This window comes from Leopardus geoffroyi, chromosome D4, assembly GCF_018350155.1.
Source record: "Leopardus geoffroyi isolate Oge1 chromosome D4, O.geoffroyi_Oge1_pat1.0, whole genome shotgun sequence".
Lineage (NCBI taxonomy): Eukaryota > Metazoa > Chordata > Mammalia > Carnivora > Felidae > Leopardus > Leopardus geoffroyi.
Genome location: NC_059342.1, coordinates 76,059,078 through 76,087,049, shown reverse-complemented (window position 1 = coordinate 76,087,049; position 27,972 = coordinate 76,059,078). Strand labels below are relative to the sequence as shown.

Here is a 27,972-nt window from a genome sequence, read left to right as displayed (position 1 = left end):
AGGAAGCATACTAAATCGAAAAATATGTCAACATACAAGTGATTACACTAAGAATAACTTCTTCATAAATGCTAGTTCTCTCTTGACTACCTGTTTCATCCTAGATTCTAATAACATTGCTGATTAAGCAGGGGCACTGGCATTAAAATCCCAGTTTAGCAGACGGGAAAACTGAAATATGAACAGATTAACCACCAGACATAAATTAAAGACATTAATAGACAAATCACAGAAGAGAAAGTGTAGATACCCAGTAAATACTTGAAACGAGGCTCCCTCAAGATGCTCAATCGCAAAAACATCAATGAGAAACCACGTTTTCATCCATCAAATGGGCCAAGACAAAAAACTTCCATTTTGTCAAGTAGCAGTGACAGTGTGGGACAGCAGGTCCTGCCACACGCTGCTGGTGGGATGTGAGCTAGTTCACCCTCTCAGAATGCCACAGAATGTACCCATTAAAATGAAAACGACCTACAGCTTATGACCCAGCAATTCCATCTCTCAATATCAACTCTAGAGAAATGTTCACATGTGCCTACAAGGAGGTTCCTGTAAGAGTTCTGTAAGAGTACAATACAGAGTACTGTAAGTACAGTAAGAGTACTGACTGCAGCATTTGTTTGTAATAGGAAAAATGTGTGAAATAATATAAATGCTCAGCATTAGGGGTATGGTGAAATAACCTCCCACCAGAGTATGTGAAATAGCACACTCCCACTATGGAGTACTGTATAGTACTTAAAAGAAATAAAATAGATTTTAGAACCAAAGTGGATAGATAGCCCAGATTACTACATCCCCCCCCCCCACCAGAAAAGTCCACTTTTGGTCTATGATGAAGTATATAGTATAGCATGTTGGTTAATTCATCCATCCATCCATCCAGCCATCCAGCCAGCCATCCATCCATCCATCCATCCATCCATTCTTTTATCAATGTTTGCTAAGTACCCAACTGGTTTCAAGCATCCATACTAGGACAAACCTCTTAAATGATCAATTCTTTATCATCTTCAAGGTCTCAGCTTAGACATCACCTCTTCTGAGAAACCTTCCTTAACTACCTCAAGCTGGGGTAGATACCCTTCCTATGTTTTCCCACAGCCTCCCTAGGCTCTTCACACTAGAGTGCTTTCCATGCTGCAGGAAAAACACCTGAATCATTGCCTGTTCAGCTCCTTCAAACTGTGTGCTCATGGGGCACCTGTGTGGCTCAGTCAGCTAAGTGCCTAATTCTTAATTTTGGCTCAGGTCATGATCCCACAGTTTATGAGATTGAGACCCATGTCAGGCTCTGCGCTGAGAGTGTAGAGCCAGCTTGGGATTCTCTCCCTCTCTCTGCCCCTTTCCTGCTCACTTTCTCTCTCTCTCTCTCTCTCTCTCTCTCAAAAATAAATAAATAAACATTAAAATAAACAATGTGCTCATGAGGTCAGGAATCAGGGCTCTATTCCTAGTTCTAGCACAGTATATGGCATAGCACAGACACTTAGTAAATACTTGCTAAACAACAAATATTACTGAACATGATTATATCTGATTTGCGTGATTTGGTCGATGAATGAATTAACAAATGAACACATACAAGAACAAAGAATGGATGAGTCGGGGACATACAGAAAGAGCCAGGAAAAGAAATGGGACTAAAAAAACAATGAGGTGGTGAGTCAGCTTGAGAGCCATAAAAACAGCATGAGAGAGCCACCTGTGTCTTCAGTTGACCCTGATTTGGTCTAAACTTCCTCAATCCTCTGAGGATTAATATGGCATCACATGTCAATGTTATGGCTAAGATCTTTAGGCAAGAGGCATCTTTCCAGAGGTTCCACTTTGTGTTACTGCTGACTCGTTCTTCATCATTCAATAACCATTCATGAAGCTCTGATGCTGTCACACACTAGCATGTTAAATTTTGTACTTAAGAATCTGAACCAAGTGAGAGAAAAAGGAAAAAAAAAGAAACAAAAACACAAGCACAGTTAAATATAAGGCAAGCCAAACAGTGATCAAGGACCAAAGATCCTGTTATACAACACCTATGTTCCAAACAGGAGACACTTTTGGTCTCTGTTCAAATATCACCCCATCAGAGGCCTTCCCTTACCACTTCTCTAAAATCACTAAATGCTACCCAACTGCGATATTATGCAATTATTTCTGGTTTGTGTCTCCCAGATACATCATAGGAATTAATGAGAACAAGGATCTTTTCTGCTCTGTTCACCACTACATCCCTAGTGCTTAGAAAATAGATGGATTCATGGTGGAAATCAAAAAATATTTGCTGAGTGAAGGGACTGATAGATAAACCACAGTTTTTGAGTGGATTGATGGGGTTTTGAGCACATAGAGTCCAGAGGAAGAGATGTGGGAGCCAATTTGTAAAATTTGGACTCATATTCACAAGAAACTCCACCCAGATCATGTAAATATCTCCTTTCCTTATGTTTGTTTTCCCCAAGAATTATATTGAGAATGGCAAGAAGGTGAGGCAAAACAGACAGATATTGTGTTGGCAGGTTAACAGGTCTGAACGAGAGAGAAGAATCAATGGAATAATTAACTGGGATACACACATAAGCCAATTGGGAAAGGTGACTTCTAAGAATATTTCTAGTTGTAAATCAAAAGTCCTAAGCGAGGGGTACAAACATATATGTTCAACCAGAGAATGAATGACTAAGAGCACTTAGCTTTGGAGTTGATAGATTTACATACAACCCCAGGTAGGTGGCTGGATAGCTGTGTAAAGACTGACCTCAGGTCCTCATCCATAATCTGGGATAAGAGCACCTACTTTGTGGGGCTGCTGTATAGATTCAATCAAATGAGATTACTTAAGTAACACATTCAGTAAATTCTTGACACATAGTAGGTACTTAGTAAATTACAGCTTCTCCATTTCTCTTCAACCGCCAAACTCTTTCCCATTCTTCATTCAAGAGCCATTCAACAATATTCACTATCTCCTTTGTGCCAGGAATCGTTCTAGGCACTTAGAATGCACTAGCAGACACACAGGCAAAAATTCCAGTCCTCAGGAGGTTTATTTTCCTTAATTGCACCTCAATTCTTCCAAGTTTGGGTTAGAAGCCGCTGACTCTTTGTCTCTGTTTCTGCCTTTAGGGCATTATATACTGCAGTGACACTGCTTCCCTAACTCTCTTCCCACAGTGTGACCATCCTGAGCTCAGACTCCATGCCTGTCCATTCATTGTTTATGGTTTGCTTTATACCTCACTTTCTCTAAGCCAAAAAAAAAAAAAAAAAAAAAAAAAAAAAAAGGAAGAAGAAGAAGGAAGGAAAGAAAGTAAGCAAGTAAGTTAGCTTAGTTTTATCCAGTCTTTACTTAGAGAAATCTAAAGACTCCATGGAGACCCAAGGAGCATGGTGGCCAGTGCAGGAACACTTGGCAGTCAAGTTGAGAAAGAGAAGCTCCCCTGCTCTTTCTTCTCAGATAGGTGCCTAAAGAAATTGGCCATGTGACTTGTGCTTCTGGACCCCAAGAGTGGGTCACAGTAACTGACTGAGGTCAAGTGGCCCGTGAGTTGTAGTCTGCCTTCCACTTGCTGTATCTCAAACTTCAGCCAGCTTGGATGCATGTCTGAGCTCCAGAATTCTGCCTTTGCATTATTACCTGAGATGGTGTGGTGTTGTGGTTGACAAGGTATTATTTGGAATTAGAAGTGGGTTTTAAACCTGACTCTGCCATTACCAGCTGTATTACATTGGATAAATCACTTTTCAGAGCTTCAGCTTTTTCTCTGAGCTTTACCTCCTCATACATATTTGTAAAGCACTTAAAGCAGAGAGAATATCCAGCAAATGGTTGCCATTGTTGTTGTTATTTTTATCATCACCATTATTATTGTCTGCACACTACACATTTCAGTAGGGTATCCTAGGGACTCAGTGAGGACCCCTCTGGGTACTGATTCTCATTGTCTCTGCTAAGTCCCTTTTACTACAAAAAAGTGAATGAATCACCTGTCACCTAAGAACAACGTCTACCCACAGCCAAGAGTTTAATGTGTTGGCCCTTCATTTTACAAAGGGGGAAACTGAAGCCGAGAGACGTGATACAACATGTCTTAATAACATATGGTGAGTTAGTAGCAGAGTCAATGCTGGTCCCCTTTCCCTCCATCAGTGTCACTTCTCATCCAATAGAGGGGTTTTCATGTAAGGGAGACAGTCCACATTTCTTCTTCATTCTGGCCAAAAGTAATCAGTCTCCTAGAAATGCCCATTGGGTAAGCACAGAAGCCTCTCCCTTCATCAATGTCATACCTTGGGAAACTATCTCTAGTACAGATAACAGAAAGAATAAATATTTTTGCTGAGAGAAAAAAATGAAGACAAAGGTCAAAGGGAATCATGTAATGGGTTGAGTCAGGAAAGGAAAAGAAAGCATTTTTTTCCTCTCTCTCCTCTTTTTCTCCAAAACAGTCTTTATATAGAACTTGTAGAAGAGCCAGTTTATTTGATATGGAAAAAATGTGAAAGCAGCAAAACATACCACACACACACATGCGTGCACACACACACACACACACACACACACACACAAAGAGGTATTTGTGTTGGAGTTCAGAACTCGAATTACCAAAAGATAAAGGAGTTGAAATGGTAGGTTGACTTGGAATGATGTTTTACTTGTTTTAGAGTCTCAGAGAACATTCAGGTCAGGAATGTAGTGTAGTCCAGTCTAGGTCTCCAATAAATTCAATGGGATGCAAGAAAGACATAGAGGAAGTCAATGTAGGCCTCAGTCTAGCCATGTGTCTGAAACATAGCCTAAGAAAGATTTGCTGGTGAATGAAAGAACAAATGGCACATAAAAGTGTGGGTCCGACTAGTGGTGGTTCTGGAAGTAAAGTGGTACAAGACTGTTCATTTTTCATCATGTAGTTAAGGTCTTCAGCACTGAAGTGTGAGTGTCTATAGGAAAGGCGCCGGGTCATTCCTGACATACCCAGATCCCAGTGAACGCTCTGGCTCACAGAATGTTCTCAATACATATTCATAAATTGAGTGAGTATTGGGAACGAAACCTTGGAAATCCCAGAGCCTTATAGATCACTTTGAGCAGTAGCTATTAAACTGTATGTAACCACGGGGCACCTGGGTGGCTCAGTCAGTTAAGCATCTGACTTTGGCTCAGGTCACAATCTCACAGCTCATGAGTTTGAGCCCTACGTCAGGTTCTATGCTGACATCTCAGAGCCTGAAGCCTGCTTCAGATTCTATGTCTCCCTTTCTCTCTGCCCCTCCCCAGCTTGCACCCTGCCTCTCTCTTTCAAAAATAAATTAAAAACATTAAAAAAATAAATAAAATAAAATAAATGTAGCCAGTCTTAGAGTAATTTGGGAAGACCCTGTAGGCAAGTTTCTGATCAAGTTGTCTAGGCTGAGATCTAAGGACTCGTCCTAAGTTCTCAGGTGTTGTTGTTGCTCCTGGTCTGGGGCAGGAGAACCTGCTTTAGTGCAGTGGTTCTTAAATGTGACTGCACATTATAATCATCTGGTAATACTTTAAAAGACTTGATGGCCAGGCTTTATCCTCCTTACCAATTAAATAAATGCCTGGGGCATTGGTGGAGGGTGGGAGGTGGGGGTGGAGAGGGGATGCTGGTGAAACACAAGTGATTTTAAAGTGCCCCAAGTTTCCATAACGTGCACTTGACTTTGAGAACCCCCAGCCAAGTAGGTCTTCCTCCTTGTAAATTAAGGCTTCTGAAGCCCCAGAAAGGGTAAGTGATTAGCCTAAGATCCTAGAGCAAATCAATGACTATCTGGGAATGGAACTCAGGGGACTCTCACTTCTTCAGTTGGATTTCCACCATTCCACATTTATCAGCTCAAGTCAGCTCTCACAGGCACACAACTCCAGGCAAAAAAAAAAAAAAAAAAAAAAAAAAAAAAGCTGGATTTAAACTGAGGGTGTAAGGCATCTATTCTCTCCATTGTTTTATAAAGAAATTTTAAGTGGATGCATATTTATAGAATTTTACCACTCTAGACAAGCAAGAAGATGAAAGAGACAGAGTTATGGAATATTTTCAAGGCAAGATGATCCTTTAAATTTTAAGTGCATTCTCAAACACAAACCAAGTGCTGCCTCTGAGTTCCTGAACAGATGTTCTTTCTTCATCTCTGAGTCAATGAATGGGCAAGGGTCTGCTTGTGATGTGCACGTTAATTGCTGGTATGTAAAAGGGAGTGCTGGAAAAGTATTTGAAAGTGGTTCTGTCTCTTAAAAAGATTAAAAGTTTCCTCCAGAACTTGGTTTCTATTAATGATTGGCTCAGTAAATATTTTCAAGTAGACAGAGCAGAGATTGTGTCTTCTATCGTCTTAGAACCAAAGAAAGTGCCACAAAAAAGGCCCATAGAAACCACTGACATGAGCACTGTCATCGCACAGAAGGGGGAAGTGAGGCTCAAAGAGACTGACGGGCTAATCTAAAATTAGTAAGTGGACCGGCTGGGGCTAAACCAAGGCATCTGACTTCCGAGCTATTGCTCTTTCCAGTACTCAAAGTGTTCCCTACCAATGTCCTTTGCACTTACAGCAGATATTCAACAAAAGTGTGGTGATTAACTTCGTAGATTTCTCGGTACCCAAGTTAGGTGGTGAAAATCATTTGTTGGATTAAAGCAGAAGTTGGAATCACATCTTTAAGCGAACACTGGTCGAAGGCACTGGCTTAGGAATCAGGACAGAACCTGATCTTACCACTTTCTAACTATGTGACCTTGGACAAGTGACTTCACGTCTTGAATCTGTTGCACCTTTCTTTGTAAAACAAGAAGGGTAACTGGGCTGGTTTGTGGAGAGGAAGAAATAAATGAGTAGAAGATGCAAAGATCTCAGCCCATTGTCTGGCACACAGGCAAAGCACTAATGAGGTCACTGTAAGGTGGCCTCTCAGAAAACATAAAACCTGACGATGTTGGAGGAAAAGGTAGCTTGAGAAATGAATATTAAGGATGAGCACTATCTTGCATAAAAGCCGTGAGCATCCCAAAAGGATCTTGGAGACCTAGAGCTGCAAGGGCTCTTAAGGATCAAATGGGTTTGAACCTCTCTTCCACTTTGGAAAAGGAAACAAAACAAGGACTGTGGCAGGTGATGTCACCTTCCAAGAACATCCCCATGCAAATACACAGAACCATGCTCAATTCCCAGGCAACCTGCTACTTAACTTCACGCCCTTCTCATTCACTGAAAAAGCAATCCAAATGCATGAATCTTCAATTAAATATAAAAAGGAAATCATTAGCAAACTTCCATTCTTCCAATTTCATGAGTAATACCTGACTTACTCATTGCTAATCTTATACAGCCTCCTTCATTTAATTGTTCGGAAAACCAAGAGAGGTCTGGGAATCTTAGAGTTATGTTAGAGCTCTCCCCAAATTCCAGGCCTCCTGGTTACTTGTGCTTTGCCATTCTCACCATATCAACTCTGCCTTATTAAGACCGTTCCACACCCACTGCCAGGTTATGAATCCCTAGAAGTGAATCTGTCTGTGATGAATGTTTTTCCAAGACAGGCCTTTCTGACACTCCTTACATTTGCCCACCCACAAGACCACCTCCTTATCCAGAGAGTGCACTTACGTGTCCATGAATCTTCTATTGAGGTGTAGAAGGGAGGCCACATCCACCTGGAGAGGAGGGTCCCGGACCACCTTGTACTGCAGGGGCTTACACTCTAGGCAGAGCGGGCTGTCAGCAATGGAGGTCAACATGGCCGCATCAATCTCCAGGTGCTCATCCAACGTGTAGATCTGGATGCCGTACACCTCCTCACCCACATCCCGGAGTTTGATGGTCAATGGGACATCGCAGAAGACGTTCTGAGGGCCCAGGGAGATGTTCTTCCCACTGACAGTCAATAGTTTGATGTCATTGACAGCCCCACTAGAGTCCCAGTCAGTGGAGACAAAGGTTACCCATATGGTTAAAGACTCAGGGACCAAAGGGTAGCGAAATTCCAGTTCAAGGTAGCAGCCCTGTGGCTCAGGGCAGGCTGGAGGGACTGTGTGTGGGTTGACAGCTGAATTTGGGCTCCAGGTGCGGACACTGGACTTACAGGGCTGTTCAACATCTGGATGACCTATGGAGAAGAGATGAGGGTATGAGTTCCTGAAAGCCCTTCAGTCTGGTCCTTGGAGCTTCCTGTACACAGTAGGAGAGACTGGTCTGACTAGAGCTCAGACAGAGGTGAAAAGAGAGGGCAGATTCTCAGTGTTTTGGTGAATCAGTTGTATGCACAGCATCCAGCCCATCTCCACCCTTGCAATACAGATCTTGGATAAATCACAAAACATTTGCTCACAACTACATTCAAGTAAGTGTCTTACTATTGAGTCAATGCCCAAACTTTCTTTCTTCATTCCCTACTTGCAGGCTTTGCTGCCCCAGATGGAAAGAAGGAAGGGACACACATTTGCTTAACACACATTTGCTAAACATCGCCTGAACTTGCTTATTTCTTGCAAAGACTCATCTCAGAGGTGAGGCAACTAAGGCTCAGAAATGTGGAGTGGACTGATCAAAGTCTCACAGCTTGATGTGAAGGTCAGTCAGCATTGGAACCCAGTTTTGTCTCATCTTGAAGTTCATACTCTTTATTCTCCCTACTGCATGCAGAGGCCACAAAAATAAACTAGAATCCTTATAGTACTGCTTTCAGTACAACCTGCTTCAAATGACAGAAGAACCAGAAACCTCCAGCAAAGAAGAGATGAGTGCAGATAGTTCCTCCCATTGGATTGAGGATTCTGGGAGGGAAACTGTGTAGAACCATGAATGACAGAACTGGAAGGCAGCCCTGGAGCCATCTTATCTCTCCTCCTCCTCTTTACCACATGAGGTCATTCCATACCACTGAGCTTCTCAGAGCTCTGTCCAGTCTGACTCAGGAAAGGGGAGGGTTGGGTGAGGCAGGGGAGGGGGGAGAAGGAAGGAGGGATTCTTCTACTCTTTCCCCAGGGAGACAATGTCTCATCCCCACTGATCTCAGCCTGCAGTGACTTCTGAATTTTTCTCTGATGAGATCATGTAGTCCTAGACCCTCAGAGAGCTCTCCTTTGCACTGCTGAGAAAAGTAATCAGGACTCTGTAATGATCGGCTCTAATTTGTTTAAGGGAATCTAACAAGAGATACAGATCACTGGTGAGGGTAGGACGCAGGATCTCAAGTTGTCCTATTAGCCACATTTTTTTTCCATCTTTTGGTGGCAAGTGGGATGCTGGGTATTTCTAAATCAAAAGGGAAAAGGCAATCTTTGCTGGAAATGGCTTTGTGGTAGTGTTACAGCATCATAGGAATTGCAATGTGAAAACTAGAAAACCATTTTGGGTAGAAAAGCTATTCCAGTGAAGACTATAAAAATGCCTCCAATCTCCATGCCTCTGCCCAGCCAAGGGAGAAGAGAGAAGACATCAAGTGGAGATGGAGAAGAGAAAAAGAAAAGAAAGTGGGCGGGGGGGGGGGGCGGTTGAGAAGAATTCAAAAGACTTTTTAGATATAACACATCAGAGCAGGAATAAATGGATATAACTACTCCACCATTCCTAGGCAAGGTTCATCCATTTCAGCAAATGCTGGCTAGAAGTGACCAGTGATTTAAGTCAAAGGCACAAATAAGACTCCCTAGCGAGGCTGAAGCTTTTCTTCGTGTCGACTCTCCAACCTGATGGAGTCCCTGATTGTCTTAGCTTTATGAGTTGTTGGCACATACATTATAATTTATTCACTGAGCTTTCCTGAGGGCAACATTTTAATGTATATGGAGCACATTCCCTAGCCATTAATGTATTCATCTGTTTGTCACCAAGATCCTGTAAGACAGTTATCATTTTTGTCTCTCATATCTCTGTTTCACTCAATGACAGGTAGCCTTTATTTAATATAGTACCTGGTCCGTAGACAGTGATGATAGTGGATATTCAATAAATATTTGCTAAATGAAGAATCTTCTATCTTGCTAATATGGAGTTAAAAAAGCAGCGAGCGCTTTGTGGAATGCAGAAGCCCATTGCGTTATGGTGAGTGCCAGGTGAACATTCCACCTCCTCCTCGCGCTTTCTCTTGGAACTGGAAAAGGATGCAACAATCTTTCTCCTTCCTTGGAGAAAATGGCTATCAGTGATGGGAGCCACAACAGAGCAAAGATGACAAATGTGTCTGTCCCCTGCCTTCTCCCTGATTTCTTGTTAATCAACAGAGGGACCAAATGCGTTTCAAAGGACAGTAAGGTGAGCCTGGACCTTACAGTCAAGTAGGTAAAGAGGAATGGAGATCTTAGCAAAGCTTGTGCTTGTACTGTCATCAGAGACAAACTTTTACATGCCAAAAAGAGCCTCAGGGTTACAGAGTCCAGCCATCAACAATGCAGCAACCCCTTGAACCATGCCAGGCTCCACGAACTGACCATCCTGAGTTCGGTGCCACGCCGAACATGTTACATGCCTCATTTTTGCAATAAGTCTATGGCACAGGTCTTAAGAAACTCATTTTCCAGAAGAGGGAACTGAGACTCAGATGGTTAAGTCACTCCCTGATGGGGAGCAGAATATTATGTGATACTGTTCTTCCAGGCAGCATGCCAAACTTTGAAGCAATGGAAGCTGGGCTGAACTATAAGCTCATTGTGTCCCCTACTCTGATGATACCTACCTCACAGGGGTGCTGTAAAACTCAAAATGGGATGGTATACTTATTAGATGTCACAAATAGATTAGCTCTGTTATGAAACATAAGGAGGAAGGAACGGGGAAAAGCTTGGGAGGAAGAGGTAGTCTAAGCAAAGAGAACAGCTGAGAGTGAACAGGAACAAAGATGACTATGGTTGTGAGTGCAAGGGAGAGTAGCAAGTGGTGAGGCCAGCAAGCTAAACATAACCCAGATTCTGGAGAGTCTTGTATGGCACTTTAAGGAAACTGCACTTTATACTGAGAAGGATGGAGGGGCTAGTGAAAAATTTTAAGCAAACAAGTGAAAATTACCTTTTAGCAAAACCACTTTTTAGAGTCACAGATACTATCTATCCATCTATGTATTTGTCCATCTATCTGTCCACCTGTCCATCCATCCTCCATCCATCCATCCATCCATCCATCCATCCATCCATCCATCTGTCCGTCCAAAGAATAATTACTGACTGCCTGGTCTGGGCCCAGTGCTAGGCTAGTCCCTGGGAAAACAGGTTTCTATACACATGGCCTCTGCCCCCATGGAGCTTCTAGTCTAGTGAAACCAGGTGAGAAATGATTGTACTAACACAGACAATCACACCTGTGGCTTGGACAAGGGACCCTAAAAAGAGAGGAGGACCAACCCAAAGTGCCTAAGAGGGAAAAAATGAACAAGGCTAGAAAGTTGACTGGGAGTGACTGTGAGGCAGGGAAAAGGGCAGAGAAAAGGGGGAAGGGAGGAGAAGGGAAGGAAGGAAGGAGGAAAAAAGTAAGAAGGAAGGGGGAAGAAAGAAAAGCATGAAAGTACTGTTACCTCATTATTAATACCTACCCTTTTGTATATACGGTGATTACACGAAAAGGTACATGTTGGTACAAGCTGTGCACTAGAAATGAGGCTACATATGTGTGAAATTTATTTATATATACTTATGCTGATTTAAATGTACATTTATGAAGATCCACACAGACATCTATTATATATCTTTGTGTATATACCCTGCAGCTGTTGACACAAATATAGTTATAAAAACTTAGTGCCAAGTTTTTCCAGATGAATACTTCAGCACACCTGAAATATTATGGGCATAAAAATGGGGGAAAGGACTCACACAGATAAGAAAAAATGAAAACAGCTAGTGCCACTCTCACGGAAAACCCCAACATTTGCGAGGTGTTACATGCTTGGACATGTGATCTTACCAGAGATGTGAGTTGATGAGGCCTAACTATCTCAGTCCTGGGTGACAAGTGTCCATGGTATTAAACACCTCAAGAAACACTCAACTCTGAAATACAGTTTTTGCTCAAGATACAGGAAAACAGGGTTTCTTCTGAGTCCAATCACCTTCTGTGGCCAAAGGCAAGAATTTCTGTGACTGTATTTACCTGAGGTTCATGGAACAGAGTTAATGGAACACCACAGACGTGCAATAAATATTTGTTAAATGATAAATATTCTATTTTATTAATGTGGAGTTAAAGAAGTTACAGCTCTGTGGAATATTAGAGCTAGAGAGAACATTTATTCTGTGCATGAGATGCTATCTTCAGAGAAGCTAAGTGACTCATTCAAGGGCACAGAGCACATTAATGTTGGGGCTCCGACCAAGGTCCAGTCCTCTTTATCCCCCCAACCCAAAGATCTGTCTGGCATTGCTCACGGATTTGAGAGTTTTATGTTAGTTTGGGAAGTCTAAAAACTTAAACATGCAAAGATAAATAGGATGAAAATGAGTTGAGAAATAAATTGCAGAGTTTGGCTCATGGAAAAGTTTATTTCTTCAAGGATATTAAAAGGGTCTGAGCCAAAAGGATCACACAGCCTGTAATAGGATGCTCTAAAAAAAGAACAGTGTCTTTTCCTGGCCTGCATGCACTAAATTTACATATTCTGAAGGAAAACCCAAGGCTGCTGGGTTTCCTTGCATGCCTGAGTCAGCTCAGGGAACGAGGGGGCTCAGCACTTCCAGTTGAACTCTGCTCTACATATCGTGCTTTAAGAAGGTCAACAGCAAACCAGGAACAGACTTTACCAATTGACAGTTGGGTTGGATGGAGGTGTGGGGAGATGTCTGAAAATTATTTCATTCATGCAACTGGTAGAACAAACCAAGATGGTTTTAGCCAGAGAAGTCTCAGTGGAGAGTTTTGCTGATTATACCTCCTAAATATCTCTCAATTCCATTGACTTCTCTCCATTTCTCACTGCCATGGACCACACCCTGGCCACCACCATCCCTATTCCAGATTCCTGCAACAGCCACTGCTCCCTTTCCCCCAGCACACTCCTCAGGCTCCTCACCATAGAGCAACCCACGCAATCTTGACAACATGTACATCTCACCATGCAACAGACTCCTGCCAAGGCACGTGGTGCCTCCTTGCTGCCCTCAGTAAAAACCCATCATTATCCAGTCATTATAGAACACTCAGTCCAACCTTCCCCGACTCCACACCTTACTCTTCATGCTCCAAACCCTCTTAATCTCTCAGAGCATTACTGAAGACCTTCTGTTTATGAGGGTTACATCTACTAGTAGTTGTCATACTATCAATGAAAACTGAGAAAATTTAGAACACAAGAACACATACACATGTGCTCTATTAGCTATTGGAGCAGTAATAACATCGCATTCCATGCAGGACAGGAAAGCTCCATTCTCACGAGAGACTGGGAGTGGAAATGGTAATCAGTATCATAGCATCATTATGAAGATAATTTTGGTATTTGAGGATACCCTATAAAGTCTCTAGGAATGCCATAATCCTCCAGATCAGACTCAAAAAACCACTGTTCTAAACATACACAGTTTCTTTCATGTTGTCAAATGTGCCTTGCTCACTGGTGTGGTGACATTTCCTGGGTGGCCTTAGTCTCAGTTCTACATGAGGCCAGCTTCTCACTGCTCCCCCCAGAACTCTGTGCTTCAATCAGCATGGGCCTCACTGCACCGGATGGTTACCATCCAGCACCCCTGTTAGATGGCCAGCTCCGCCTTGCCCCATACACCCAGCACAGTGCCAGGCACACAGTTCCTACAGTGGTCACAGGTGAGACTTGTTCATTCTGTGCGCACACAATGTGTTGTCAGCTGGAAGAGACATGCATTTTCTTCCAGGAAAACCCAAAGTGGGTTCTGCTGGCATGGAAAAGTCACGACTGTGGATTTCAGGAAGAACTTTCTAACGAATGGAAGGCCAAGGAATGTATGAGTTGGTGCTAGGAGAGCCTCAGCAAGGGAGGGCAGGAGGGGGATTCCTGCACTGGGTGGGAACTGGGGCTGGATGACCTAGCCACCCCTTCCAAGTCTGACAGCCCGTGATTCTGTGAGGCTGAACTGAGGGCTTCTCCCAGACATCCCTCTTGCTTTACATTCCAGATGGATTTGTTTAGAGTTCCCAAGTTCAGCTCTCATTTTTATTTTAAGCTACTTTAGAAGATAACAAAGTACAGTGCTGTCATTTTTCTCCTTCACTTTCCTCTCTGATCCCTCTCCCTTGCTTTATTCTCTGGCTTTTTCTTTCCAACCTCCTTTCTAAAAATATAAAGGAAAAGAGGGGAGTTCTCACTGAACCTCAGTGAGGAATCAGATTCTGCTCCCTCTGATGGACTGTGGTCCCCACCCAGGGACCATGGACATGAGCTGCCCTGCACAGAAGCAAGAGGGACCGGGCGGTCGGGGGCGGGGGAGGGCGGGGGGCACAGAGTTCTAAGCGGGAGTCTCTGAGGGTAAGGGAGAACATGGGGTCTCTGCCAGCCTGGCTTCAGACACTAGATCTGAGCCCTAAAGAAGGGGACATTGCAAAAGGAAACTGAGTACGCAACTTTCCATGAGATTCTGTTAAGTTCCAAGTGGCTGCTGCAAAGCCAAGTGACCATGGAACAAAGAATTGGGTAAAAGGCACTCTCTTAATTTCTGTAGAAAACCTAGTAGATCTGGCAGTGTGCAGGACTAGAAGACAGCACAGAGACTGTTAGCCCTAGGGAGGTCTGGGAGACCCCCAGACGGGGAGGGTCTGGTCATGGGGAGAGCCCACAACAGTGGCAATCACGAGGTGCTTCCCTCAAGTGTCTTGCTGATAAATGGATCCCAAAAAGGAGGGTACATGGCAGAAAACATTGAGAGGGATAGCTGTGGTGTATATGTGGATGCCCTGGGGATTCTCAGAAACAACCAAAGAAGATAAAGACTACTGAAACCTTGACCAACCCCCGCCCCCCCCCACCCAGGTATGTGTGCTGATTCTAAGGTGATCTTGAACCAACAGGCTGTCGGGGTCAGGAGGCGTGTATAAACACACATACAAGCTGTGTCTTTATCAGGTGTGTGGCCTCAGGCACTTGTTCAATATCTCAGCACCTTGGTTTCCTCAAATTTAAAGTGGGATGTCATACCTAGCACAGTGAAGAGTTCAAAGACTATGTGTTGAATCGACGCATGAGTATTGGCCTTGATCTTGGCCGAAGGGTGCAAACTTCTAGTTGTACGATGGATAAATTCTGGAGTTTTAATATACAACATGGGGACTCTAGTTAGTAATACTGTGTCATACACTTGAAAATTGCCTAGAGAGTAGATCTTATATGTTCTCACCACAAAAAACAAAAAAGTATGAGATGATGGATGTGTAAACTAACCTTACTGTGGTAATTACTTCACAATGATACATGTATCAAATCATCACTTTGTACAATGTGATGTCAGATGTCAATAATGTCTCAATAACACTTGGGGGAAAAGACAAAAACAAAAATTTAAAAATAAAATTAATAAAAGAATAAAATTATAAAAATAAATAAATAAATAATAAAATAAAATTTAAAAACTTGGCCTTGAAGATTCCATAAAGATCAAATGAGATAGTATGTAAAGAGTTGTTCTTTGTACCCCTAACCTGTAAATGAGCTTCCAGGTGGCCTTACCTTCTGCTTCCCGAGGACTCCAGTGTCCTGATGGGCCACAGGGCATCGGGGAGGAGGCATTAATGGCATACTGCACCAGGATTCTCCCTTCCAGACAAAGTTCACATGCTGATCCCAATTCTCTAGGAGGCCAAGGAAAGAAGGGAAATGCACTGACTTAGGAACGGTTGAATGAGCTCCTGATCCAGGGCAGAAGACACAACAATTCCACATTACCCTATCCTCCTTATCCTCGCCAAAGATTCCAGAATACGAGCATAAGTGAAATTCCTCCCCAGTGTTCAGCAAAGATCTTATTTAGGCCTATGTGGTTTCTGTCATAACGATAGATACACTTCTTTAATTTCAAGCAGTACAGAATCAACAGGCCAACTACTTACTACCTGTACTAATCTTAGTTTCATCAGACATTCAAGGCTCCGCTGAGGACTTGATGTGTGCTTGTGAAAAAATCTTTAGTCCCATTTAACCTCAAATTTTATTCTTTTAACAGTGCTTATCAGGTACCTCCCATGTGCCAGACACCATCCTGGGTCCTAGGTATGAAATAGAGAGAAGGCATGATCTAGTTCCTTCATTCAAAAATGAGTTGGGTGAACCAGATGGTGCCTATAGAACCTTCCAGCCCTGACACTGTGTGGATGGATGAATCACCTTTAACAGTGAAAAGCAGTTTCTTTACCATGGTATCAAATTCCTTTTAGCAGCTTGCCAAGGGGCAAGCCAATCCCTTGAAGGGAACAGCCCTAGAAGTGGAATATTACAGTAGCTTCCACTACCATCTAGTGTCTCATGTATCTGGATTCAATCTCCCCTTAGCCACAATAGCCTCTGGGATCTTGCTTGTTCTCCAGACTTGGCATCTGTTTAGGAGGCAGCTGCCAGGAGGGGAGAGGGATCAGCCCATTATTTCTCAAAATGCAATGGTCCTGCCAATACCTCTTTCATCATTCCAAGAAGAATCTTTATCCCTTGACTACCTGAAAGATACAGTGGAGGAGCCTTAGGGCTTTCCCTTCACAGAGAAGCTCTATAGCCCTTGGGATCACATGGTAAGAAAGAGTATACTTGTAAGCATCTGTCTATTGGTGTTCCCCATTCCTCTTCCACACAGCTACCAGGGAACTCATCCCCAAGCCGATATCTTAACAGATCATTCTCCTGCTTATCTGCTTATATGGTGGTCAACATATGTGGATGGGTGGATGGGTGAATGGGTGGGTGGGTGGGTAGATGGATGGATGGTGGATGGGTGGATACTGGCTGGGTGCATTGGTGAGTGGATGGGTGGGTGGGTGGATGGATGTATGGATGGATGGTGGATAGGTGGGTGGTGGATGGGTGGATAGATGGGTAGGTGGATAGATGAATGGATGAACACCAGTAACTCAGACATGTTGCTAAGACTCATGACGAACCTAGTCTAGACCCTCAAATTGCAGAATTTGCATCCTCAGCTTTATCACTGTAAATATAAAATCATACATAGGTAGAAATTTTGCAAGCACATTGATATCCAGTGGTAGGAGAATGATGAAATAGCCTAAGATTAACATGGTCAATAAAATGGTAAGAAGTCATTACAAAAATGTTCCCTGAAATTTCATGGAATGCTATAATGTTAAGTGAAAAAGTTGTATTCAAAACTGAATTTATAGCAGCATCTCAGTACTGTTCAAATAACTTCAATATTACAAAATATTGGCAGCAATGTCTGGGTGGTGGAACAAGTATAGGATGATCCCCATTTTTATTCCTTCTGGTTTTCTGAATTTCCTATATATTTTGAATATCTAGGACTTACTCCTGGACTAGCAATCACAATAATTATACAAATATACTTGTAGACAGGGAATGAGGAGTGGAGAGAGAGTTCCTTACTCTGGAAGGCTGAGTTCCATTACAATGACCACAAACCATGCATAGCAGCTCAGAGTCACATGACTGGCTCTATGATGATAAGGAGATTATAAAGGTTCTGGGATGGAATTAGGAACCACACTGACCTTAATGGACATGGAACCTTTCTTTCTATTTCTTTATATGTCATGCTTCAGATGACACTCATAGAGTGAGTGCCCTGTACTTCACAGAGTTCTTGACACATCCTCGGATTCCAATAAATACTTTGATGAGTGACTAAACCATCACCCACCTGACAGTAAATGTGCCTTGTTTGCACAGAGCCCTACAAAGTACCTTTCGTCATATTCAATCATTGGTTCATGTATTCATTCATTTTTTCATCTGTTCATTCAATGGGTAGTCATTGAACAGCCTCTAGCTGTTAGCACTGTACAAGTACCAGATGTTGACCATCGAAGGGTGAGGAAATTAGATGTGCTACCTATACCTCATAGAGCTTGCAGCCTGGTGGATAGTCCATAAACAAGTAGACAGATATAAAATAACAGGCTCATTAAGTTCTAGAAGCAAAGGAAATGTATGACGTATGCAAGAATACCAGTGGGAGAGGTGTACTGGGCTAATTAAAATTGGAACAGTCATGAAAGGCCTTAGTGAGGGAATGCCATCTATGGTGAGAGCTGAAGGATGACATAAAGAGTGGATATAAAGTATTCCAGGGTCAGTCGCAGGAACATAAAGGACCTAAGCAGGAAAAAAAGGGCTTGGTGTATAGGGATCCCAAAGGAAGTGTGAGTGACAGGAGTCACGAATGAAGGAAAGAGTGGTAAGAGAGGCAGTTGGACAAATAGGCAAGGATTAGATCATGGGAAGTCCTGTAGACCACATGGTGATCATACATAAAAGAAATGGGAAGCCACTAGAGGGTTGTAAGCCACTGGAGCCACTCCAAGTCATGGAGCAACATGATATAATTTACATTTTAAAAAGATTGCTCTGAATGCTAAATGAAACATGGATTGAGGAAAGAAGGACAAAAGCAAAGGCTAAGTCAGCAACTAAAAAGCAATGGTGTGATTCTGGGCAGTGGGTCATGTTCCCATTTTACAGATTAGGAAATAGAAGATCATGAGTACAATGTACTCACGCCAAGGTTATAGCTTGTAAAGGCTTTACCAAAATCAGGAAGTATCTATACATACAGGGAGTATATAGTATTTTTTTTTTTTTTACCTCTGGCATTTATTTGATTTTTATTTGCACCTGTATCTAAACACACACACACACACACACACACACACACACACACACACATACACTGAAATCACAGACATACAGGATGTTAACACTGGAAGAGATCATCTTTCTTACCTAGGTTCCATGAGAATCAAAGCTTAAAGCTCAAGTCTGTGCTAATATGGCAGCCAGCAGTCACATGTGGGTCTTTGAATGTAAGTTAATTAACATTAAATAAATTTAATAAATTATAAATTAAACAAATTTAAATAAATTCAGTTCCACACTTGTCACATTTCAAGTGCTTCATAGCCAGTTGGCTAATGGCTACCATATTGGATGGTACAGATAGAGAATATTTCCATTACTGCAGAAGTACCATTGAACAGTGCTTCTTTAAGATGTCCACTGTGTATGATGAGTTTACTTCTCTCCTATGCATCTAGAATGGTACTCATTATGTACCATTCTAAGGAGAATTGAGAAAATAGTTACTCAAGTCATTTTCTGTGTTCTGAGATTTGCAATAGGAACCTTGGTTGCAAAAGGCTAGATGCCCTTTGGCTTACAGATCAGAAGACTGAGGCTGAAGAGGAAGAGGAAATGAATGAGGTTGCAAAGACTTGAGACCCAGGTCTCTTGCTTCTCAGTCCAGAATTCTTTCTAATACCCCACCACCAATTGTTCAGATAACTGAAACTATTCCATCAACACATGTTTGCAAGACAGATAAAAATAAAGGAGTTAGAAAAGCCAGGGGTGGCCTTGAATTATTTATTCAGTTGCCCACGTGTGAGGACACAGGCTGTGGGAGGATCTGAATATGTTTTTTTAAGGAAAACCCTTGTATTCTCTTAGACCACAGATGTGAGGAACAGCAGGAGGACGTAGGGATGGCCAGGGGCGAGAGGTTGGCATTGATGGATGTAGTGGAAAACACCAGAGATTTTGCAGGGAAAGAGAATTTTCAAGTAGCTAAACAGCTCTGGGAAACTTCATATGAGATGGGAGCTAATATTTCTTGAACATAGAGGGTGTGCTAGGCATACCACAGATGTCACATGTTTGTTGAATTCCCCACAAAATCCAGCTGAAGTGGGCACAATTATGGAAGAAGATTCAGAGGGTCAGAGAGAATAAGAGGTGAGATGGCTTGCCAAAGGCCCCATAGACCAAGAGTGGTGGAGCGGGGAGCGGAGTGCAGACAATTTGTCAGTAGAGCTTGTATGCTCTGCACCAGGCCAATGCACATGAGTGCAAACTGAGTGTATGCGGGAGTGATAGCTCCATTTCTTTATAACAATTTATTGAACTGGTGGACCAACTTCCTTTAGTCATAGCCTATCGTCTACGTAGCTGTTAACCCTAATTAGACATGTTTCTAAAATGTCAGTTTTAATTTAACATATGATAACTCCGTTATGAAATCTTAGACTGAACAGAATAGCTATTGTACGAGCCTCAAGTACCAACTGACTATAGGTTATTAAAAACATATTGATTGGAGCTGAGGGTACCATGTAATAGAGACCTATCTCATTACACAACAATTAACCCTCCAATAGGTTTCCAACAATCAGATGGTATTTATTTAATGGACAATAACTGCTTTATGAAATATAAATTAAATACATACACAGGAAGCTTCATTTACAAAACTTCCATTTTTAAGTGGAATTGAGGCCAAGGCTTGACCAAAAGTCTGATACTTCTCATCGCCACAGAAAAAATAAATAAATCTACAGGCTGCTAGAGAGCCTGCTCTGAAGTGTCACATGAGGTTTCCCAAACCCAGCTCTGAGCTCCCAGTGAGGGCGGCTGGGGGCAGGGGAAGGGGGTTTTTATAGAGGGCCCAGGGATTACATTTCCTTCCCCTATGAACACATGCACCCAGCTGCCAGACAAAGGTTCTAGATTCAGGGACTGATGGTACTGTAGAAAATTAGAGCTCCAATTTTTTTTAAGAAGGCTCCACGCCTGGTGAGAAGCCCAATGCAGGGCTTGAACTCACGACCCTGAGATCAAGACCTGGGTTGAGATCAAGATCAAGAATTGGACACTCAACCAACTGAGCCACCCAAGTGCCCCAGAGCCCCAATTTAATGTGGCACCGTGAACTAATACGTATTTACACACACACACACACACACACACACACACACACACACACACACACACACACGAGAGCTCCTTACCACCTTCTGTGGCTCTTTTGAGGGTAGGGGTAACACCCCCTTCATAATTCAAATTTTAGACGGACTTAATGAAAACACACAGCGGCCAGAGACAAGATGCTGCAAAATGTGAGTCAGAGCCCAGCTCCCACCAACTTCTACAGGCTCTTGGTCAAATCTGTCAGCCTCTTTCAGCTCCAATTCCTGCCTTACCAGCAAATGAGGAAAATGATTCCCCCTTCATAGAGTTACTAGAAAGAGTAAATGAGACTCTGCAAACAAAGCTTTTAATGCAGAATCTTTCCCAGAGTAAGCACTTAATGAATGGCAACAGCCACAACCTCAGAGAATTATTTGTTAATCATTAGCTGGCTTTTGTTTTTGCCATCATCAATGGTATAGCATCAGTATTAGATAAAACACTCCCAAGAAGGGCTGGGATAGAGGTTAAGACACTAATAAGCCCTAAATTAAAGGCAAGGGTAGATGTCAACATCTTAATCTATTTTCCCGACTCTTTAGAATCTGTTTTCCTTAAAGCCTGAGCTCCTCAGAGGGTCTCAATGCTGAAAGGCATCACAAGAGACCCCTAGATTCAGGTTGACGCCTGCAGACCACTGAGGCATCGTAAGACACACGTTTCTGAGGTAGAAGACCACTCTGCAAGGGAAAGTAACTTGCCCAAGTCAGTACAGCTAATAAGTGGCAGACGGGGGAGCAGAACTCCTGTGCCTCGGTTTATCATTCCTGGTCTTCTAAAAATTCTACCCTCAATTCTACAAAGAAATACTCTGCACAAAGATTCTAATTATATGTATTATACATATATTATATATATATATATGCATGTATATTCATAGATGATATGAATATGTATATATACACATATATGCCTTGATATTTAATATATATTATACATATATTACAATTACCCATTAACCAGGGACAATTTCAAATCCTGAATGCATGGAGAAGAGATCAGGACCTCCATCCCAGAGGACAGAGTTTCCAGGTATTTCAGAATAAAATAAAGCTAAGCATTCATTCATTGAAAGCATGCATCATTACTTATTAATTTTGATTAGCAATCATTCATGTATCCCCTGACCCCCAAATCTACAACATGCCTATCTGGACCAGTCACTGTTTAGTGGCTGAACTGCCAGGGGCTCCAGATGAACAAGAGAGCAAGGACAGAGAAAACAGCACAACTCTTCTCCAAGACTGCTTCCCTTCTGAAGTCCCTTCTTCTTGGCAGGAGAGAGAGGGATCACCACTTCACAGGCCACACTCACCTTTCAAAGAAGTGGCCATCGATGGGCGGAAACCACTCCAGCGTCACGGAGTCGGTCGTGTGGCCCACGATCTGGGGGGCCAGGGCGACAGGCGCCGGCTTCCTGGAGGGCTGCCAGCTCTGGTACACCAGGTCCAGGTAACAGTGCATTCTGGCAACTTGATTGGGCGTGAAGGAGTCCGTACAGTCGTCATCTGCGAGCGGGCAGAGGGAGAGATAAAAACCTGGCTGCATGGGAGGGCATGAGAGAGAGTTATGACGTCTCCCAGGGAACAGCCAGCCAGCACCCCAGTCCTTGCCAACACAGAGCTGGCCTCTTTCAGTGCTTAAGAGTTAATGGTCTGTGCACAAATGAGTGCAGTCATCACCTCTGGAGGCAGGTGAGAGGGAACGGGAGGAAGGGGAGGGTGGATGGGACTGAGCAGCCCAAAGGTCACAGCTAAGGACAAGGGACAGGTAAATTGCTTTCCATGGGCCCCCCAATCCCTGGTCAGTAAGCGATGTATTTCTTTATTCTGCCCCTGCCTCACTACTCACCCAGTATCTCCCATTCATTCATTTCCTTGTTGATTCACTCACTCACTCCCTTCTATTCACCCATACATTCATTCATCCATTCCACTATCCATGGATGCAGTGATACTGTCCTTCACAAACCTTCTGAGCATCTATCCCATATTCTCTGCTCTGTCCCAAGGGCCACAGGAAGATGAAACTTAAAATGTTCCTGCCCCAGAGGAGGGACCAGTCTAGCTACAGAGTGAAGGCCAGTTTGTTGTATGAGTCAAGGCGATCAGAAGACTGTTGACGACTGCAATGCTGACCACTGATGAACAAGAGACAGCACGTTGGGGAAGGGCAGTGTTCCAGGGAGGCTTCTGAAGAAGGAGGTACTTGAGGTCAACCAGACTGGATGGCTCAGATGGAGAAAGAAAGGTCAGGACTGTAGGGAGCTACCGGACCCAGGGACATGGTGTCCTTTGCAGTGAGCACAGCCAGAGGCAGGCAGCCCTAGGAACTTTCAGGCTCATGTCTGTCCTGGGAATGAGGACAGCACTGTCACTGGGACATTTGCTGTGTGCTTAGTATAAGCCAGGCATGGTGCACTGGGCCTTGGACACATTTAACACTCCCATGATTTGGGGAGTAAATACTATGATTTTCTCCATTTTACAGAGAAGGGAATAGAGGTTGAGAGAGGTCATGCAGCTTTATTTAAGATCACAATGTTAGGGATAGATCCAAGACTCAAACCCAGGCAGTCTTGATGCTAAGACCATGTTTCGAATCAATAGAAGGACGTCTGAGCATAAATGAGACCCTGTATGGGAACAGTATCCTGCAGGTGATTGATAAATAGGATGTGAGCCTGAGTCTGAGCTGACTGGAATACAATCTCTTAAATGTCTTTAGATCAAATGACCTTCAGCCCTACTCTCTTTTCGACCATGTGGACTGAATAGTATCCAAGACTCGCCTCTCAAGGAAGAAGCCTGCCTCCTGTCTACCCTTCCAACAGCTTTATTCAACTGCCTCAGGGGCAGAGCAAGGCACTGTTTTCGCTTGGTTTCCAAAAACACCACTTCCCAGAGGTGTCGGCCAGGTCAGGGTTTCTGCAGCTGGGCCCCAGACAGAGAAGCATGGGGCTCGCCAGATCTTAAAATAAACCCGCCACTGGGAATCCTGCAACATAAACTGACTTCCCCCTTATCAAACAAACAGAAAATAACTTTGGGCAGGTGCTAGGCAGTTGGATGGGACCTTGAGAATCCAACTTGGGGAAGGGACAGGAGTACAAGGAGGTTATACACAGAAGCTGCCTCTGATCTCCTGAGTGACTTCTGACAGTCTGTCTCTTCTCCAGCATCCTGGGGACTTCTTCATAGGTTTGGAAGAAGCAGTAGAGCCTGGTGTCCCTTAGCAAGTATCTTTAGCCACATACATCTCCCTTGAGCCCCGATGTAGCCATCTAATTCCTTGGATAACAAACATTCTATGGCTCCCCATTGCCTGGAGAATAGAGTCCAAATGTCTCAGTCTAAGAAGGGCCAGATCATTGGGTACGTTTTTCTTTGTTGCTGTGAGCATTGCACTTCTTAATGCAAAAAGTGCACTTGGAAAAGCCACTTAATAGGTTAGAGTCGGGAGAAGGGACTAAGAAAGTATGGTTAAAGAGTTAGACCAATACATGAAGGATCTGGAGTCAAATGGGCAAGTGAATTCATGACTCAGTGCCTCAGTTTTCCTATCTGTAAATGGGGATGATGGTGCTAGCAAGAGCATTCATCTCCAAATTCGGTTAAAGGGTAAGGGGAGTAGAACACAAAGAACCATGATAAATGCTCAGTAAATCCTCACTGCCTCATGATTGCGAACAGCACATGTGTGTGCGTTAGAAAACAAGAAGCAGGAAAAATCCCAGAATTTAAAATATTCATTCTCTTTGATGTAGCAATATCACATTCAGGAATTCAATAGACATATATTCATGAAGAAACATACGGAAAATTTAGGTACAAGGATATTATCTGAAGCATCATTTATAATGGTAAAAATATCAGAAATAACACATCTGGCTATTGATAGGGGAATGTCTATGTATGTTAAGGCACAGGCACTGAGTAGCATACCAATAAGTCACTTCCAAAAGAGAGAAGTAACTCTAAAACTCAGGTCCCTCATGTATAAATTGGGGACATTTAAATTGACCCCACTCCACAGTGCTGCTGTGGGGACCCAGTGAGCTGGAGGACATAAAGCATTTATCAAGATGAATGGAAGAAAAAACCAGCATTTTTTTCTTCCAGACACTCTTATTTGTGCGTTTCTTCCTTTTCTCCCAAAAGAGTGTGTTTTCCATTAATGACTTAAAAATTAGCCATTTGCATGTTTCTCAATAAAAAAAGAGTATGAAAAAGAGATAGATGACAGGACTTAGCAGAAAAACAGAAATGCATGTGAACTTGAAAGTAGAAGTCAGCAAACGTCTGTCCCAGGGTACACTGCTTAGAGACTTAGGTGCTATCAGAATCTTGGGGGAGGTACCAAAGGGTTTCCGTTTATCACAATGCTCTGTCTCAATTAGCTCGTGTCTAGAGTCAGTCCCTCTTGGCTTCCTGCCTCCACATGCTTCCCCTCCCGACACGTGATCTCCAGGACCAGCCAGCCCATCTTATCCCTAAGCCGAGAGGACTTTGGGGATCTCATCCCCATGCTGCCGTCCCCATGCTGCTGGTGCATTGCCCTGACTTTGGTAACTGAACTTTGTTCTCCAGAACATGTTCCCCTCTGCAGCATGGAGACTGCAGAGCATGGGAGGTTGGGTCATGGACCCAGGGCTGCCATGTGCTGTGGAACCCCGAGCAAAATGCTGGCCCCTGCCAGCCTCGTTTGTACCCATTGTAACCATAGGGAATAGTGATACTACCTGCCTCCTAAAGCTAATGAGGGCATTTAATAAGCTAATTAATGTCTAGTATATGGATAACTATAGCTGTCCTTTGTAAGAATCCCTGACTTTTTGGTTTTTATTAAATAATGATAGTGATAATAAATGATTACATTCACTGTAAAATATGTGGAATGTGCCAAAAATAGTTATGAAGAAATAAGTATAACCCTAAACTCATTACCTAGAGATAATACAATGCTTAGTACATAGGAGTATATGTGTGTGTGTGTATATGCATATAGATATTTATAATTCTCATTATCATAAATATATTTACATCATATATATACATACATTTATATACATACATATATTCATACACACACACACATGCCAGGTCTTACACTGTACGAGGTTCCCTGACCATTTTCACATTAAATAGTTAACAAATAAGCCCGCTAATATCACTTAGGAAGAACTAGTTATGGTACCAAGGACAGTTCTAAATCCTTTACCTGCATGATTACACCTACTATCACAAAAGGGAGGTGTGATTATCCTTCATGCTATCCAGGAAGTAAGTGAGGCTCGGAGGAGAAGTCACTGCCTAGGGTCAAAGGCTAATGCAGGGAGGATTCAAGTTCAGTGCCTGCACCCCCAAACTTGGTGCTCTGCACCAGGTTACTCTGCTTCTGTTTACCCCTCTTCTTCATCTACTACACTATCATTAGTGACCACATAATGTTCTATCATACAGAGGCCTCACGATTTATTACAACAATCCATTCTCATCGGACTTGCAAACAGTTTCTAATTTTTCACACACATAAGCATTTTTCTTCACGCCTGGCAGGTAGTAAATACTTAATTGATACTTGGACAATGAATATTGCTAAGAACATTCTTATGATTACATCTTCAAAGAAGTCAATGAATTTATTTCTGTAGGATCTATTCCTGAGAGCTGGGAGCGCAGGGTTGAAGCATCCATTTGTATTGAAAGGCCCCGACATGCAGAATGAGGGTAACAATACACTTGTTCCTGTAGGCTGGAGAAGGCCTGTTTTCTTCACTCTTGAGGAAGACCTGACTGGATGGTGCTCTTGGGGAGGCCTCCTATGGCCCATCATCTTCAGAAAGTAGAGTCTAGGCCTCTGCTTTTCTACCTGCTCAGGGCTTATCCAACAGCTCAAGGTGACGGTACTTGCCTGGTGCTCAACTAAGCTTGCCCCGATCAACCTGCCTGGTGTTTGCTTGAACTGAGTACTTGGGACCCCCTCTACCTTCCTTAGCATCAGAAACAGAGCCAGATGATGAATGATTATAAGCACAGGCTCCACAGTGAGAAAGGCTTACCTTCTTTTTGCTGTGTGACCCTGGCAAGTTCCTTAGGCTACATGAAACCCACACTTTCTGATCTGTAAAATAGGTTCAGTAAGAACAGCACTCACCTCGTTGGGTTGTTTTGAGGATTCTATAAGACAAGCCTATGAAGTGTTTCACAGTGTGTGGTGTATCGTCATAGGCACTCAATAATTAATGCAGACGTATTGAAGTGCCTGGGTGGCTCAGTTGGCTAAGTGTCTACCTGTTGGTTTTGGCTCAGGTCACGATCTTATGGCTTCATGGGTGTGAGCCCTGTATCGGGCTCTGTGCTGGCAGTGCAGAACCTGCTTGGGATTCTCTCTCTGCCCCTCCCCTACATGTATTGTCTCTCTCTCAGCATAAATAAATAAATTTCAAAAATTTTTTTAAAATAAATAATTATTGTAGAACTGTGCTGACCAATACAGCAGCCACCAGCCTTTGGGGTTATTTCAATTCCAATTAATTAAGACTACTGAAGGCTAACAATTCAGTTCCTCAGTCTCGCTAGCCATATTTCAGGGGCTCATGAGCCACATCAGGCTAGTGGCTACCATACTGGACAGCATGGACACAGGACATGTCCATCTTTACGGAAAGTTCTAGTGGACAGCACTGCACGAGACTCTTTGCTCAACCAGTGACCAGGCCTGAGGAAGAAGTGCCCAGGAAGGAAGGAACCCCAAGCAGTTGACCTAGCAGGGTCCCCACCCTCTGGCCAGGACTGCGCAGCCTCTGTGCACAGCTCTCCCTGGCCATGAGAACCCGATCCTGTTCTGCATTTTGAATTTCATCCAACTGCTTTTGTCACCTCATCTATCAGAGATCCTAAGGAAAACAAACATTTCAAAGCTCGTGGTCGCCTTGAATATGCTTTTGCGGGTGTAAGTTTGTTATCGTAGCTCAGTGAATTAGTTCTGCTGTTAATGGGTCACTGAGCTGAGGGGTTCCTTTAAAAAAACAACAGTAAATCAATCACCCTTTAGATCTGTACGAAGGGGAACAA

General features: G+C 43.0%; 1 protein-coding gene across 1 annotated transcript in view; it reads right to left on the bottom strand.

Annotated features, from left to right (window-relative positions):
* The window catches only part of PAPPA (pappalysin 1), a 244,964-nt gene that overhangs the window by 156,350 nt on the left and 60,642 nt on the right, over positions 1-27,972 (bottom strand). The window contains exons 5-7 of the mRNA XM_045469597.1: positions 22,212-22,404; positions 15,641-15,762; positions 7,630-8,128 (exon numbers count right to left, since the gene is read on the bottom strand). Coding sequence (XP_045325553.1) covers positions 7,630-8,128; positions 15,641-15,762; positions 22,212-22,404 — 814 coding nt within the window. The remainder of the gene's footprint in view (positions 1-7,629; positions 8,129-15,640; positions 15,763-22,211; positions 22,405-27,972) is intronic.